We start from the raw sequence: 13,428 nt of genomic DNA, 5'->3' as shown, positions 1-13,428 counted from the left end.
AAGGTGCCTCTTTGCCAAGTTAGCAGGGGCTAAGTTAGGCATTAGAAGGAATTTCCTGACAGTAAGAGCTGTTCAACAGTAGAATGGTCTCCATCGGTCTTGTACAATGGTAGGTTCTCCATTTCTAGAGGTGTTCAAGCAGAGCCTGGTTGACCATCTGTCAGGGATGCTGTAGAAGTTTCCTGCTCTGAGCAGCATGTTGGACAGGAAGAATTCCAAACTTCTCTAACTCTAAGTTTCCCACCACTCTGCAGCAGTGCTCTGGTAACGTTCAAACCTTTACTTAATTTTTACATATTTTTGTTATTTTGGAAACCTGTGCCTCATTCTCCTGCACTGAAGTGCACTATTCACTTTTTACAAATTAAACAAGCATTTCACCACAGCAAGGTCCTCTCCTTCAGCAAAGCTCTTCTCTTCACACAGCTGTTCATACAGCTAAAATGCTACTGCTGCAAGAAGAAGATTACATGGAAAGTCACCCCTTTTACTCATATAATATCTGTTCAAGTCCTTAGATGAATACAAATGATTGTCAAACACATTATCATTTTCAAACATCTTTGAAACCTCATGGAGAACGGGTGAGATGCTGGAGAACAGAAGATGAGCAAATGGAAGAACACCCTTGAGTCTCTCTAAATTTCCTGCCATTGTTCTTTCTGGGCTCTGTCATTTCTCCTGTTTTAATACTGTTTCACATTTTAGGTGACCCAGGAGAACCTGGAAAACTTGATTACTCCTTATGTCCCAAGATTCCGGGACCTCCTGGAATATTAGGCGCAAGAGGATCACCTGGTCCCATGGGATTAATAGGACCAAAAGGTTTCCCTGGTCCCCCAGGTAAAGATTTTGTGATTTGCTTGTGAAGAGGCAGGGCGGCCAAGAGTTCTGTTATGTATCATGCTAAGCATCTTTTCAGCTGTTCCAATCACAGGGAATCTTGCACAGATTTACATTGAGCCCAGTTTCTATAATACATCTCAAGTGTGTCCTCCTTCAGCATTCCCACATTTCTTATTAATCGTATCATTTAAGCACATATGAAAAATTTCCCTTGATTGGATTCAAGCATTTCAAGCAAAGATTTGTAGGATTTTCATGAAAGCAAGAATAAAACACAGTCTTAGATGTTATGATTGACATAGCAAAATTTGTCCCTGAGCTTTGAAGCATTCAGTTGGTGTGGATTTGATTCTACTCTGTGGGTTATTAGATATCCCATTTCTGAATTGTCTTGAAGTCAGGAAGCCAATATATTTCTTGGGTTAAGGGATCATTTTAAATATTTGTCCTGGAAATGCAATATCGCGCAATCGTCTGAGTCTCAATGAATTGTATCAGAACTGACAAACTGGAATTCATGTTAGAAAAACTTCGGATTTAAATTCAGTTGTTGATAGTTGTATATAGGACTGAACTTAAGCTTTGCTGTCTCCAACGTTCACATAAATTTATAGGATTTAAGAAGAAAATTATTATCTTAGAAACAATGCATTTTCATTCACATATTTTCTTCAGTTACCAGAGTTTGAATTCATTCCACACCATACTGCACATTTGTATGACCTTTCCCAATATCAATCAAACCTGGCTTATAAAAAGAACAGTTTGTCAGTGTCAATATCACAGTATAAATACAGGATTAAGTCTAGGAGGCCTTTTATACATTCCCTTTTTAAAGTCAACTTGTACAAGAAATAGAAATCATTTTTCCAAATCTTTGTTGCTCATTAATTTTTCTGAAATTCAAAAGGTCCAACTAAACTAGTTTGGTGGTATTTTCTTAATTTTGTTGAATTTTATTGTGTTTTTGCTATATGTTTCAGACTGTAATTTCATGTTCTTGCAGTATAATTTCATGAAAGAGGAGAAACCTGGTGGCTATGGCTTGCTTTAGTGCTCGACACAACACAAAATCTTCAAGTCTTTTCATCTTTTCTTTTTCTCACTATAAATTATAAAACTTTCAAGCTTAAAATGGCCAGATACAATTGCCATGAGTTCTGGACCCTGGAATGAGGAACATGAAAAATATCAGTCTTTTTTTTTTTTTTTTTAAAGAAAGAGTTTTCTGAATGATGTCTAGATGTATGAAACTATTACATCACAGGAATGAATCCTCACATGTTTCATATTAGATTTGTGATGTAGTGCTTAGCTATAGGTAATTTTACAGATGTTTGTATTTCAGGAAAAAAAGGACAAGAAGGTTTATTAGGTCTCCCAGGTCAGGATGGCTTGCCTGGGCCACCAGGACCCATTGGTGATCAAGGTGAAATAGGAGTACAAGGATACACAGGGCAACAAGGTTAGTACTCTGCTGCGGTTAATCGTTTTCCAGTTATAAAGTAACTACACAGGCTCCTACTTCATTTTCAAGCCCAATTCAAAATGATTCTGCTAACTTTTAAAGCCCTAAAATGTATAGGATCTGGATATTTGTAAAGACCACCTTCTCTCCCACAAGCTCACTTGTGCATTGAGACTTGCCTCACTGGCCCTTTTTGCCTGCATCTTTGAAGGTGGAGGCCGGAGATAGGGGTCTTCTGTGTGGCAACTCCCCAGCCCTGGAATTCTCTCCCCTGGGAGTATTGCCTGGCATTGAGTTTATTATCTTATCAGGACTAGGGGAATCCTTTTATGTTCTCCCACATCTTTTAGATCTTTATTTTAGCTCTACTTTATTGTTGTGCTGTTTGCTGTATTTTAGTTATTGTTTTTGTTTTACTGTTATGATTTTAAAATTGTATTGGAAGCCACTCTAGGAATGCCAGGTTTGAAAGAGCAGGGTCTTAAATGTTTAAAATAAATAAATAAACTTTTCATTTCAGGGAAGTAGTAGGGTTACAAATAACTGTACTGGTTTTTTATGCCAGCTGTCATGGCCTTTGGCTGCAACCATTGACTTAACCTTCATTCAGTAGCATAGTTTCGTCCCCTGAAACTTCCTGTCCAACAATCTGAGGCTTAGAGTTTTGACCTCCAAACTGTTAAGAAGGAGCAACTCTGCTATCCTGCTGCTATCAGTGTTGGAGAAATATGCAAGTATTTCTGTTGAATTTGTAGCCCCGCAACCTATTGCAAATCAAATCTTTTCTGAAAAACAAAGCATTTCTTCTAGGAAGGAATTTTAATAATTGATCCTGGCTCCTCCCTGCCGTCCCTAACTGACTCAAAACAGGATTTTAATAACACAGCTCCCAGAATTGGAAGACGAGTGGCTCTTCAATACAATGACAGAAAATGTTTTTTTCCTCTCATTTCAGAAAGCAGACTGCATATATCATTGATATTTTTATGTTTCTTTAAAGCAACAGCACATCCTAAATTACTTTGTCACAGATTTGGGTCCTAGTTTAAAATATTACTTGTCTACATTCCTCTGTCCTTTTCTGCATACTATAAGGTCCTCCAGGCCAAACTGGGATTCCAGGGCCGCCGGGGCCTGAAATAAGAGCTGCTAGTGGATTTCTGCTTGTTCTTCATAGTCAATCAGACCGGGAACCACTTTGCCCAGAAGGAATGCCAAAATTGTGGACTGGTTACAGTCTTCTTTATCTCGAAGGGCAGGAGAAGGCCCATAATCAAGATCTTGGTGAGCATTGTACTGGCTTTCTTTTATCAAGATAAAAATTGATTTCATGTACTTTATTGTAAATAGGTAAATGCACAATGCACACTGCATTTGAATTCAAGCTTTTCAAATGGGGAAAGATTGGGGTACTTTCAAACAGTTTCCCTTATGAAGATTTGAGGAGGTGGAAGTGAATGGTATTTTTATAGACCAACGTTTCCCAACCTTTTTCATCCCAAGGCACTGTTAGAGGTTGTTAATTTTTACCCTCGAAAGGTAAAACAGCAGAGCACTAAGGAATGGGCATACACTCCAGTTACAGAGTAGGTAGCAGAGGATAGTTTAGTTGTTGCAGCTATTTAGAGAAAACACATGGAGATCCTTGTAGAACTAAATACTCAATATTTATTGGTTAAATACATTTGGTTAGGAAAGACCTAAACTTAATCTAAAGGACTACATAATGGATAGGTAAGGAGAGAGAGAGAGATGTTTCCATCTGCTCTCTAGGAGGAAAGGAAGGATTCTGACTCAGCACAGGAAGTGCGGAAGAGTCAGATCAGGGGTCATAGAGCAGAGGCAGGTAGAACAGTCAGGGAGACCTTTGTTCACTATCTCTACTCCCAATGCCCCTAGTGGTCATTAGGATAGTTGATGCAAAAGGTCGATGCACTGGAAGTCCATCTCCAACAGGAACACTTGCATTAAAAACAACAACATGGCCATGTGCTTCCTGGTGCATTAAGGGGTGAGTCAACCTCAAAAGCAGAAGGTTTAAACTCCCCACTTTTGGAGCTGACTCAGAACAAGCCTCACTGGTTGGGAAACGTTGTTGTAAGCAATGTTTGAACTGGCTCTCCATTCACCTTTTTATACAGAATCTATAAATCACACATACAAACTGGTACCAGCAAAGCACAAGTTTCAAATGGGAACACACTGGGCTCTTCTCTGCAGCCACAGGACAGCAGACTGCGCCTATGCTATGTGGTGATTGAGAGACTCCCCACACCTATGTTCCCCATGAAGAAGATAAACTTTTCTTTGTTCTGGGGTGGAATCTTTTGTTAGTCTGCTTCTGTTCAGAGGTTCACCTAGGTAATTTTGGAGCCTGGACTTGAAGGGCTTTGGAGCTCCCCACCACGCTTGAGGGCTGGGGCTGGGGGAATCAAATCTGTTTTTAAACACATTTTTTAAAGCACTGCTGTTTAGCAGGGATGGAAGCTGCCAGCAGGTGTGTGGGCACTCGGGGGAGGGAGGCGGTGGCAAGAACTCCATCTCTGAGCCCGCCTGCCTCCTAAATGACAAGTTGGGCCATTTTCAGCTCATTTAGGGACTGGCGAGGCCCCCAAATGGGCCAAAAATGACCCCATCTGTCATTTGGGAGGCAGGTGGGCTCAGAGAACCACTTCCCTCCCGCGTGTGCCTACACACCTGCTGCCACCACCTCCCTCCACCGAGTGCCCACATACCTGCTGGCAGCCCCTGTCCCTGCCACACAGTGGCATTTTAAAAAAGGTTTGACTTTCCCAGCGGGCATGGGGCAGTGGTGGAGCTCTGGGGAGGCCCCCCAGAAGACAGGAGGCCACAGAGACAGGAGGCTCTGTTTCTGTTGGCAGCTGCCTTAGAACACCCATCAGAGAACAGATGCAGAGGGCATCCTTGCCGTTTGTGGTGAGAACAGTGATGCAATTTTTGTTGTTTGTAACAGTTTTTTTAATATACTCTAACACAACTGCAAGTTTTGCTAGTGTTAAGCTTGATTTTAACCAGGTAAACAGAGAGCACATTCAAATCATAGTGCTCCTGAAATGGAAATGTCAGTGATTTTAAAATAAACTAATATTTGTCTGTACAAATTAAAGATAACTTTCAGGATGATCACAACCAAACTCTTGATGTTTCCCCAGAGGAAAGCCTGAAAATTTTCTGCCACTTTGAACCCACCAAAATTATTATTCATCAATCATTTTACCAGGCTATGTAGAAGTGAGATGAAATAGGACTCACAATTAGCTTTAACTGTTCTTAAATAAGTACTTTGTCAGTTGTTTTTTCTCTTTGCTCTAGGTCTAGCCGGATCTTGTCTCCCTGTATTCAGCACAATGCCCTTTGCCTATTGCAATATCAACCAGGTTTGCTATTATGCAAGTCGAAATGATAAATCTTATTGGCTGTCAAGTGCTGCTCCTTTACCCATGATGCCCCTCTCTGGTGATGAAATACAACCCTACATCAGCAGATGTACTGTATGTGAAGCTCCATCACAAGCTGTTGCAGTTCATAGTCAAGATCAATCCATTCCTCCCTGCCCATTGAACTGGAGAAGTCTTTGGATAGGCTATTCATTTTTAATGGTAAGATTGGAAATAACTGGGATCTGCCATAGAATTTATTTCATAGTTCCTTCAAGAGGTTTGGTATGAGTTCACAGATTGTAGTTCACATTATTTGATGGTAAATGTTTCACTTTTTCCTAAGGTGTCAGGGAGAGGCAGACATTGCATCTGGTCACCCTAACACTTCCTCCTGGCTACAGGCAGAGTCATATTGCAAGGATACCAAGGGCAAGGGCTACTTAGCTTCCCAGACCAGCCATGCCTGCTGAGCCCTGCTTGTCTGTCTTTTTGCTGGAGTTTGCAGTTGAACTCACAGTTAAAAGCGGGGGTGGGTGGGGAATTCACAAGAAAAATAGGAAACAGAATTTCCTGCATGGCATCACTGCTCTCCCTTCCTCTTCTCCTGAGGCACAATCCAAGTGAGAAAATAGCTTTATTCCACCATGGTGGGAACAAGCCAGCCCCAGCTGACCACCAGTTGTCCACCAATAGGACCACCTTCTTGATGTATTATTTATTTTTCTATGTAAACCACTTTGAGAACTTTGGTTGACAAGTGGTATATAAATATTGTAGTAGTAGTAGTTCAAAAGTGGCCAATTGGCTCTGATTGGAGCAGGTGGAGAAAGAATTTTGGCTTGGCATCCACATTACTTGATTAGCCACAGAAGTCTTCAACTAGAGCCCATGGATGCCAGAAGGCCAGTAAGTACTGTAATTCCCCAAAGAGGTGCCAGCAGGAGACCCCTCCAGCGTTCTAATCTTTTTCATCAGTGTGCAGAACGAGTTTTGTTCTGGGCGGCAGTATCAAGGCAGTGTGTGCACATAGCATTCAGAGTGGGGCCTTACTAGCAGTGTAGTTGTGCTCATCACCTCCCCTTCCCCTAATCAGTGCCTCACAGAGAAAAAGCAGGTACATTTGAGAAGGGTGACAATTCACTAGCCCTCTTAAGATATTATAGAAAGACACTGTTCAGCATCTCAATAGGACTAGAAACCCCACCCTGACCCTGTCATTCATTTGCAGCAGTGCATCGCTGACAGGCCGCTGAAATAAAAGGGAGAAGGCAGTCAGTTCTTTTATTGCAGCCGTAGGCAGAGGCGTAACTAGGGAAAACGGCGCCCGGGGCAAGCACTGAAATGGCGCCCCCCCCACCATGCCCCCCCGTCGCCCCCCCAACATACTACATTATACTTAGGTTTTTCCTCACAAGCGCCCGCCGCCGCCGCCAAGCCAGGCCACTGACTGGCCACCAGACGCCAGCAAAGCAATGGGGGGGCGCAGGCAGCGCAGAAGGGACCGCTCGTGGGGAAGGGGGCACTGACGCTCTCCCTTGACGGCTGCAGCGCTGCTGCACTGAGCAGGAAACATTTGTATTAACAAAAAATTTTAATTTTTTTTAAAAAAAATTTGGTCATGGCGGCGCCCCCCATGTGACCAGAAAAGATGGCGCCCGGGGCACGTGCCCCCCCGCCCCCCCTATAGTTATGCCTCTGGCCGTAGGCCAAACAGAAACAAAAGTGACAACCATTGAGAATTACAGTAAATAGAGTAAATATAACGATACATATGCAGATAAACTAAAACTACCATAAAATCAAACCTATAAAAGACTGTGGCAGGATGTCTGTCTCATCACCCCATAAATAAATTTGGCTACTGCTTTGGTGACTTCATCGTTGGTATCAGCCAACAGCCAAGCAGTAGTTAAGATAGAAGGAATCAGGCCTACCAGGGAATTGCTCTAATAATGGATACAGTAATTCACTCCTAGAATCACGATAAAGGGAGCAGTATAGAAGAGTATGAGTGACTGTTTCCAGGCTACCCTCCCCACATGGACATAACCCCGAAACAGGAGGTTCTTTAGAGAACCTCCTTTGGAGCAAAGCTGAAGGTAGTACATCCAGCCTAGCCCTAATAAAAGGGAGAAGGATCGCAGCTCCCTATCTCTGTTCTTATCTAAGCAAGGTACTGCCCACCCTTCCTTTCTGAAAGAAAAGTAGTATCACTGCTACTTGGGAGCTGAGGAATACTTTGGAAACTAAAGTGAAGTGTCATAATTTAAACAATGCATATGCAAAAGTTTCCCCCTCAGCTTGAAGGGTTTCACCTCTCTCACTCTGGGTTATTTAATTAATAACTGCTAGGAGATTTACTGTGAATTCTATGCATATTTATTCAGAAATAAGTCTCATTGGGTTCAGTGGGTCTCCTTCTAAGTAAATATGCACAGAATTTCTGTCTAGGTATATAGTTTCCTAATACATTTGGGAAGTATCCCTCTCCTTCCATGAAGACTGGCCCTTCTGCTCTTGACCCCATTGAGGAGGAGGGCACAAATCAGGAGCCTAGAGAAGGAAGTTGCCATGTTCTCTTTCATGAAGAAAGAGAAGTGCCCTGAGCCATTTTGGAAGGATGGTATACAAATCAAATAAATAAAATAATAAATAAATGTGAAATTTCCAAAGCAAAAGTAGTTTTGGGGAATCTTTCTGCCCACGTCTCCTCAGTTATGTCATGTGATCATGACACTTTCCTACACCCATAAGATTTTCCTGAGGACAAAAATTTGACAGTATATTGGGTAAAATGATTAAAATTCTCAGCTTTCTAGAAATTCTCTTTAAAAGGTTTATTCTGACAGAGCACAAATGTTTGAGAGACAGTTTTGGTTATGTTGCAGACTCACATGGGCCTTTCGCAGATAGCAGGCTTTACCTCAGGATTAAGAGGGGTGAAGTACTGCGAGTTATGGGGCTTATCGGATATTTCGAATTTTGCCCCCCAAATGGATGCAAAATGTGGATTTTTTTTACCCTGGACATAAACTGGGCTAAGCTCCAATGTGCAATGAAAAACCCGAATGGTGTATGGCGTGCTCCCCAATAGCTCAGAGGTACTTCGATGTAAATCTAGACAGTATCTGAATGCACACCTGCCCTTCCAAAGTAAAATCGCCGTCTGGGAACAGCCCATTATATATACCACAATGGCAAATCCAGTTTAACACTACATCTCTGAAGCTGCAGAGAGCTGTGTGATTTGATGGAAAGTGTGCATTGCACTTTTACTAAAGAGACCTGGGTACAGATCCAATTCTCCATTTGCCCAGAGACTCTCTGGGGGCCCCTGAATGAATAACTCTCTACCAGACTAACCTCTGAGTTGTAAGAATAACATGGGGAAATCCTGTGTATATTGGCCTGAAGTCCTGTGAAGCGGTCAAAATACAAGCACATTAAATTACACAATCCCCCAAATATTAGTACTCTTTGGTTTGCACTATGGACATTGCAGAGGCTGCACTAATTAGGGACATGGCTGTCCACAAGAAAGAGAGACTGTAACGACAAAGCTGGATAATAATTTGAAAGGCCTTGGAGGCTTTTGGCTAAATCATACAGTTTTCTAGATGTATTTTATTCCAGTTGTTTTTTTTGCCAGACCTGAGCTATGAGGATAAAGCCCTTGTGGGAATTAGTGAGAGTTTCCCATTGCAAGAAAGCTGACCATTGATCTGTACATTACCTGTACAATAGTGAATGTCTTCTTCATATTCATGCAAATAAATAACAATCATCTTGATGTTCAAAATGAGAACACATTTTAAAAGTATTTTGTACCAAGATAGAATTTAAAACAAAATCTGGATCTTTTCTTTTTGGAAGAGTGGGGAATTATAACAAAATTAGAAACCATTTTAATCCTCATCTTTCTGCTCAGAAAAGGGGTTGCATACCTCAGAAGAGCCAAGAGTGCTTCTCGGTAGGCTTCACCTGTCCAGATTTGACACATGGGTACTCTTGTTATTTGGCCTCTTTCAGTCAGTCTTGTCATGATGAAATGCAGGTGTGTGAGATGTCTAGCAATGCTAGCTCAAACCAAAGCATGTCAGATATTTATCAGAAGTACAAGGTGGGCAGAGCAGTGGTAATTCAGTGTAGACATCAATATTAACTTGTGGTAATGCCCAAACCATTTGTCAGGACTACAATCCAAAACAGATACACTTGTAAGGAAGTAGCATTACGCTCACTAGCATCTAAGAAATGGTGGTTAGAAGTGTAGCTTGTGGGTACTTGGTAGTAAGTCCTACTGAACTCAATTAGACTTCCTTTCAAATAAAATATGTATAGGATGGCATCTATGATATCTTATACCTGTTTCTTCCAGCACACTGGATCTGGTGACCAGGGAGGTGGACAGTCCCTCATGTCAACTGGGAGCTGCCTTGAAGACTTCAGAGCATCACCTTTCATTGAGTGCCAGGGTCAGCGAGGAACATGTCAATTTTTTGCCAATGAATACAGCTTCTGGCTAACCACTGTGAACCCAGACCTGCAGTTTGCAACAGCCCCTCTCCCAGGGATTCTTAAAGATGGGCAAGAACAACGCCGAAATGTAGGCAGGTGTCAGGTCTGCATGAAACATAGCTAAAAGACTTGTTTCTAATATTTCTAAAAATAAAAAAACAATGGGAGCTGTAAGTTTTGTACATTGTAAATGGTGCTGATTTGAAGATGTTCTTTGAAAATGTGCAACACTGTTCAAGATTTCGGCCACATCTACACAACACGTTTGTTGATACCAGATTCATTTCAAATCATGGGAACTGTGGTTCTTCATGTCTGCTTTGCTTCAACTCTTTTGTGTAGCCACATTTGTGGGTATTTTGTTTATGCTAACTGAAAACTGGAAAGTTTACCTTTCAGTATAATTGCAATGACTGATTGGATAGAAGGGGCCATGACTTCTAACACCTTGTTATTTTTTACTCTCAATGGCTTGGACCCCAGGTAGCCTAAGGACCACCTGCTCCATGGTAGGTCTACCCATTTGACTAGTTTGGCCAGGAGGGCTTTGCTGCTTGTGCCAATGCCTGCTGAAGTTCATTTCTCAAGCACATGGAACAGGACCTTCTTGGTTATTATCCCAGCCAACTGCTTTTAGTTGGTTCTGTAGAAGTGTATGTTGGTTTTTAGTTGTATTTTTAAGTATGTTTTAATGATTGTTTTAATTAGTGTATTGTTTATTATTATTTCCTTTGCCCTAGAGTTCCAGAATCAAGGACCATACATAAATGTAAATAATAAATAAATAAATAGTACTGAGTTTCTGTCAGTAGAAGCAAAGAAAGCACACACCATTCCGCCCCCCCCCCATTTTTCACTTTTACCATTTTTCCTCCTTAGTTAACATTTAGTTGTTTAGTATGGAAATTGTTATACTGTTTTTCAGTGGAAAAAGTTCTCAAAGTGGTATGCATAGAAAAGGAATAAGAAGAAGATGGTTCCTTATCCCCAAAGGGCTCACAATCTAAAAAGAAACGCATCCACTGGAGGGATGCTGTGCAGGGGTTGAATAGGGACAATTGCTCTCTCCTGCTAAATCTAAAGAGAATCACTACTTTGAAAGATGACTTTTTGCCCAGTTAGCAGGAGAAATAAATCTCTGTAGAGAATGTTTCCTATGATACTAGTTACAAACTGAGACAAGAGTTATCTTGTTTACACATTTTCAATAGATATCACAATAGTACCAATGGATGGCAAAGTATACCAGCTTCAAGAAATGCGGGGAGTATAATGCCTAGTATTCAGTGACTGACATGTTTAGGAGAAAGCCGTCAGCCTTAGTCTTGCTCAGCTTGTAAACAGGTTAGAGTCCAAAAGAGGCTTTAGGCCAGGGTTTCTCAACGTGTGGGTCCCCAGATGTTATTGGACTTCAACTCCCATAATCCCCAGCCCCAGTGGCCTTTGGTTGGGAATTATGGGAGTTGAAGTCCAATTACATCTGGGGACCCACACGTTGAGAATCCCTGCTTTAGGCCATAATTTGAGCAAAACTCTGCTAGCAGCTGAAATGAGCAATGTGAATCAAACAGTTACGGCCACTGGCATACCCAAATGTCCTCTCAGAGATAGAAACATGAAGTTTAAAAATAGTATGGGTGGGTTCACATGTAACAGCAAATGTCAGTTCCATCACCGAAGGCAGGGCCCCCTGTGCAAGCCCGATTTACAGTCATACAAGGGCCAAGCCCACACTGGTTGTATTTTGCATAAAACTGCCAGTGTCAGTTTCTTCTGCCCACCTTATGGTCAGAATTTGGAAGCTGACATCTGTAACCAGGAGTTGAAATTAGGTCGAGATGTCAGCTCCAGAACAGAGATGACATCTCCATTCTTTCGGGAGGAAGAAGCTAACATTGGTGGATTTGCACAACATGACCATTATCAGCTTATTCCGCCACCCACCCACCCTCCACTGGAAGTCCAGCTCACCATCGAATTCAGGTTTGGCTTTTTATGTGTTGTCTGAAGCTGCCCTATATAACCAGACAAAGAGCTTGTGGAAAGGGGAGCAGATCTGTCAGCTCAGCCTAAACGCTAGAGCATTTAACTAGACCAAGGCTAAGAAAGCATAGTTACAAAACAGAGTGAATCCCAAAAGGTTCAGCAAGTAGATCCAAAGACAGGCAAAAAATCAAGGAAGAGATAAATGTGGCCTAGGTTCACCAGCAGTCATGCAGTAAATGAGTGAGTGGTCACCAGTGTATTCTACAAATTAATGTAGAATTGTTTAATGTCAAAGGAAATTAAGCCATCAGAGAAAGATTCACAATGTAGTGAGTCATCTGATTTCAGTGATTTGGAGTAGCCAAACGATGACGGAGGCTATTTCAGATGCCCTTGGCAACCTTGGCATCAAGAGTTGTCATCACTCCATCATACTGTCTCTGTGTACCTAGATGGAGCCCCTATGTTCCTTGCCCAATGATACCTAGTCTTCAAGCTGTTAAGCACAAGTCACCCAGGTGCTTGACAAAATTCACAAGATTTTAGGAGAAGCCTAAGCGGGAGTGGTGGTAAGTAGAAAAAATGTCAGCAAAATAAACATATCTAATAATCAGAATCTGAGAAGATCTTGAAGTTTAGATGTAACTCTAGAAAGCAAAGGATTTTATTTTATTTATTGGGTTTTTTTTTTAAACAACCCTAAGGAGACAATTTACTGCTGTAATTAGTCTCAGGAGTGGACATAATATTTATGTGTCTATCATCAGTCAAAAGATGAAGTGACTTTTGATTTTGGTGAAACCTCATTACCTTGATGTTGGTAACGGTAAAATTTTGGCAGTATGGCAAATGAGCAGAGATCCCATTTGTTTTTAGACTAGAGGATTACTTTTTTACATTTTAACAGTGGCTACAAATGACTGAAACAGTGGGAGTTCAAGTATTTTAGTAGTCTACTTCCACAGAGAAAGATGCTTTTGAGACTTGGTCTGCATAAGGGTGATGCTGTACCGCCATTCCCAAGGTTGTGAACATCCATTCCAGCAGCTATTCAGAGACTAGAAAACCTGTTTAAATTAGTCATCAATATCTAATCTTTACAATTGTGTAGACTTCTCAAGGACATCAAAGAAACAACTTGAATTAAATCAAATCTTAGAAATGTTAAACTGAAAGGCAGGGTAAGAATATTTCAAATCATTTTTATTT

General features: G+C 41.4%; 1 protein-coding gene across 2 annotated transcripts in view; it reads left to right on the top strand.

Moving 5' to 3' along the window:
- Positions 1 to 11,027, top strand: part of COL4A4 (collagen type IV alpha 4 chain) — a 99,624-nt gene extending 88,597 nt beyond the window's left edge. For both annotated transcript variants that reach the window (XM_053306702.1, XM_053306701.1), the window contains exons 43-47: positions 709 to 843; positions 2,195 to 2,311; positions 3,410 to 3,598; positions 5,648 to 5,934; positions 10,094 to 11,027. In XM_053306702.1, coding sequence (XP_053162677.1) covers positions 709 to 843; positions 2,195 to 2,311; positions 3,410 to 3,598; positions 5,648 to 5,934; positions 10,094 to 10,357 — 992 coding nt within the window. In that variant the 3' untranslated portion in view covers positions 10,358 to 11,027. The remainder of the gene's footprint in view (positions 1 to 708; positions 844 to 2,194; positions 2,312 to 3,409; positions 3,599 to 5,647; positions 5,935 to 10,093) is intronic.
- The last annotated feature ends 2,401 nt before the right edge of the window (positions 11,028 to 13,428 follow it).

Source organism: Hemicordylus capensis, chromosome 3 (assembly GCF_027244095.1).
Source record: "Hemicordylus capensis ecotype Gifberg chromosome 3, rHemCap1.1.pri, whole genome shotgun sequence".
Classification (NCBI taxonomy): Eukaryota; Metazoa; Chordata; class Lepidosauria; order Squamata; family Cordylidae; genus Hemicordylus; species Hemicordylus capensis.
The sequence above is the reverse complement of the archived record's forward strand: the minus strand, read 5'-3'. Positions and strand labels throughout refer to the sequence as shown.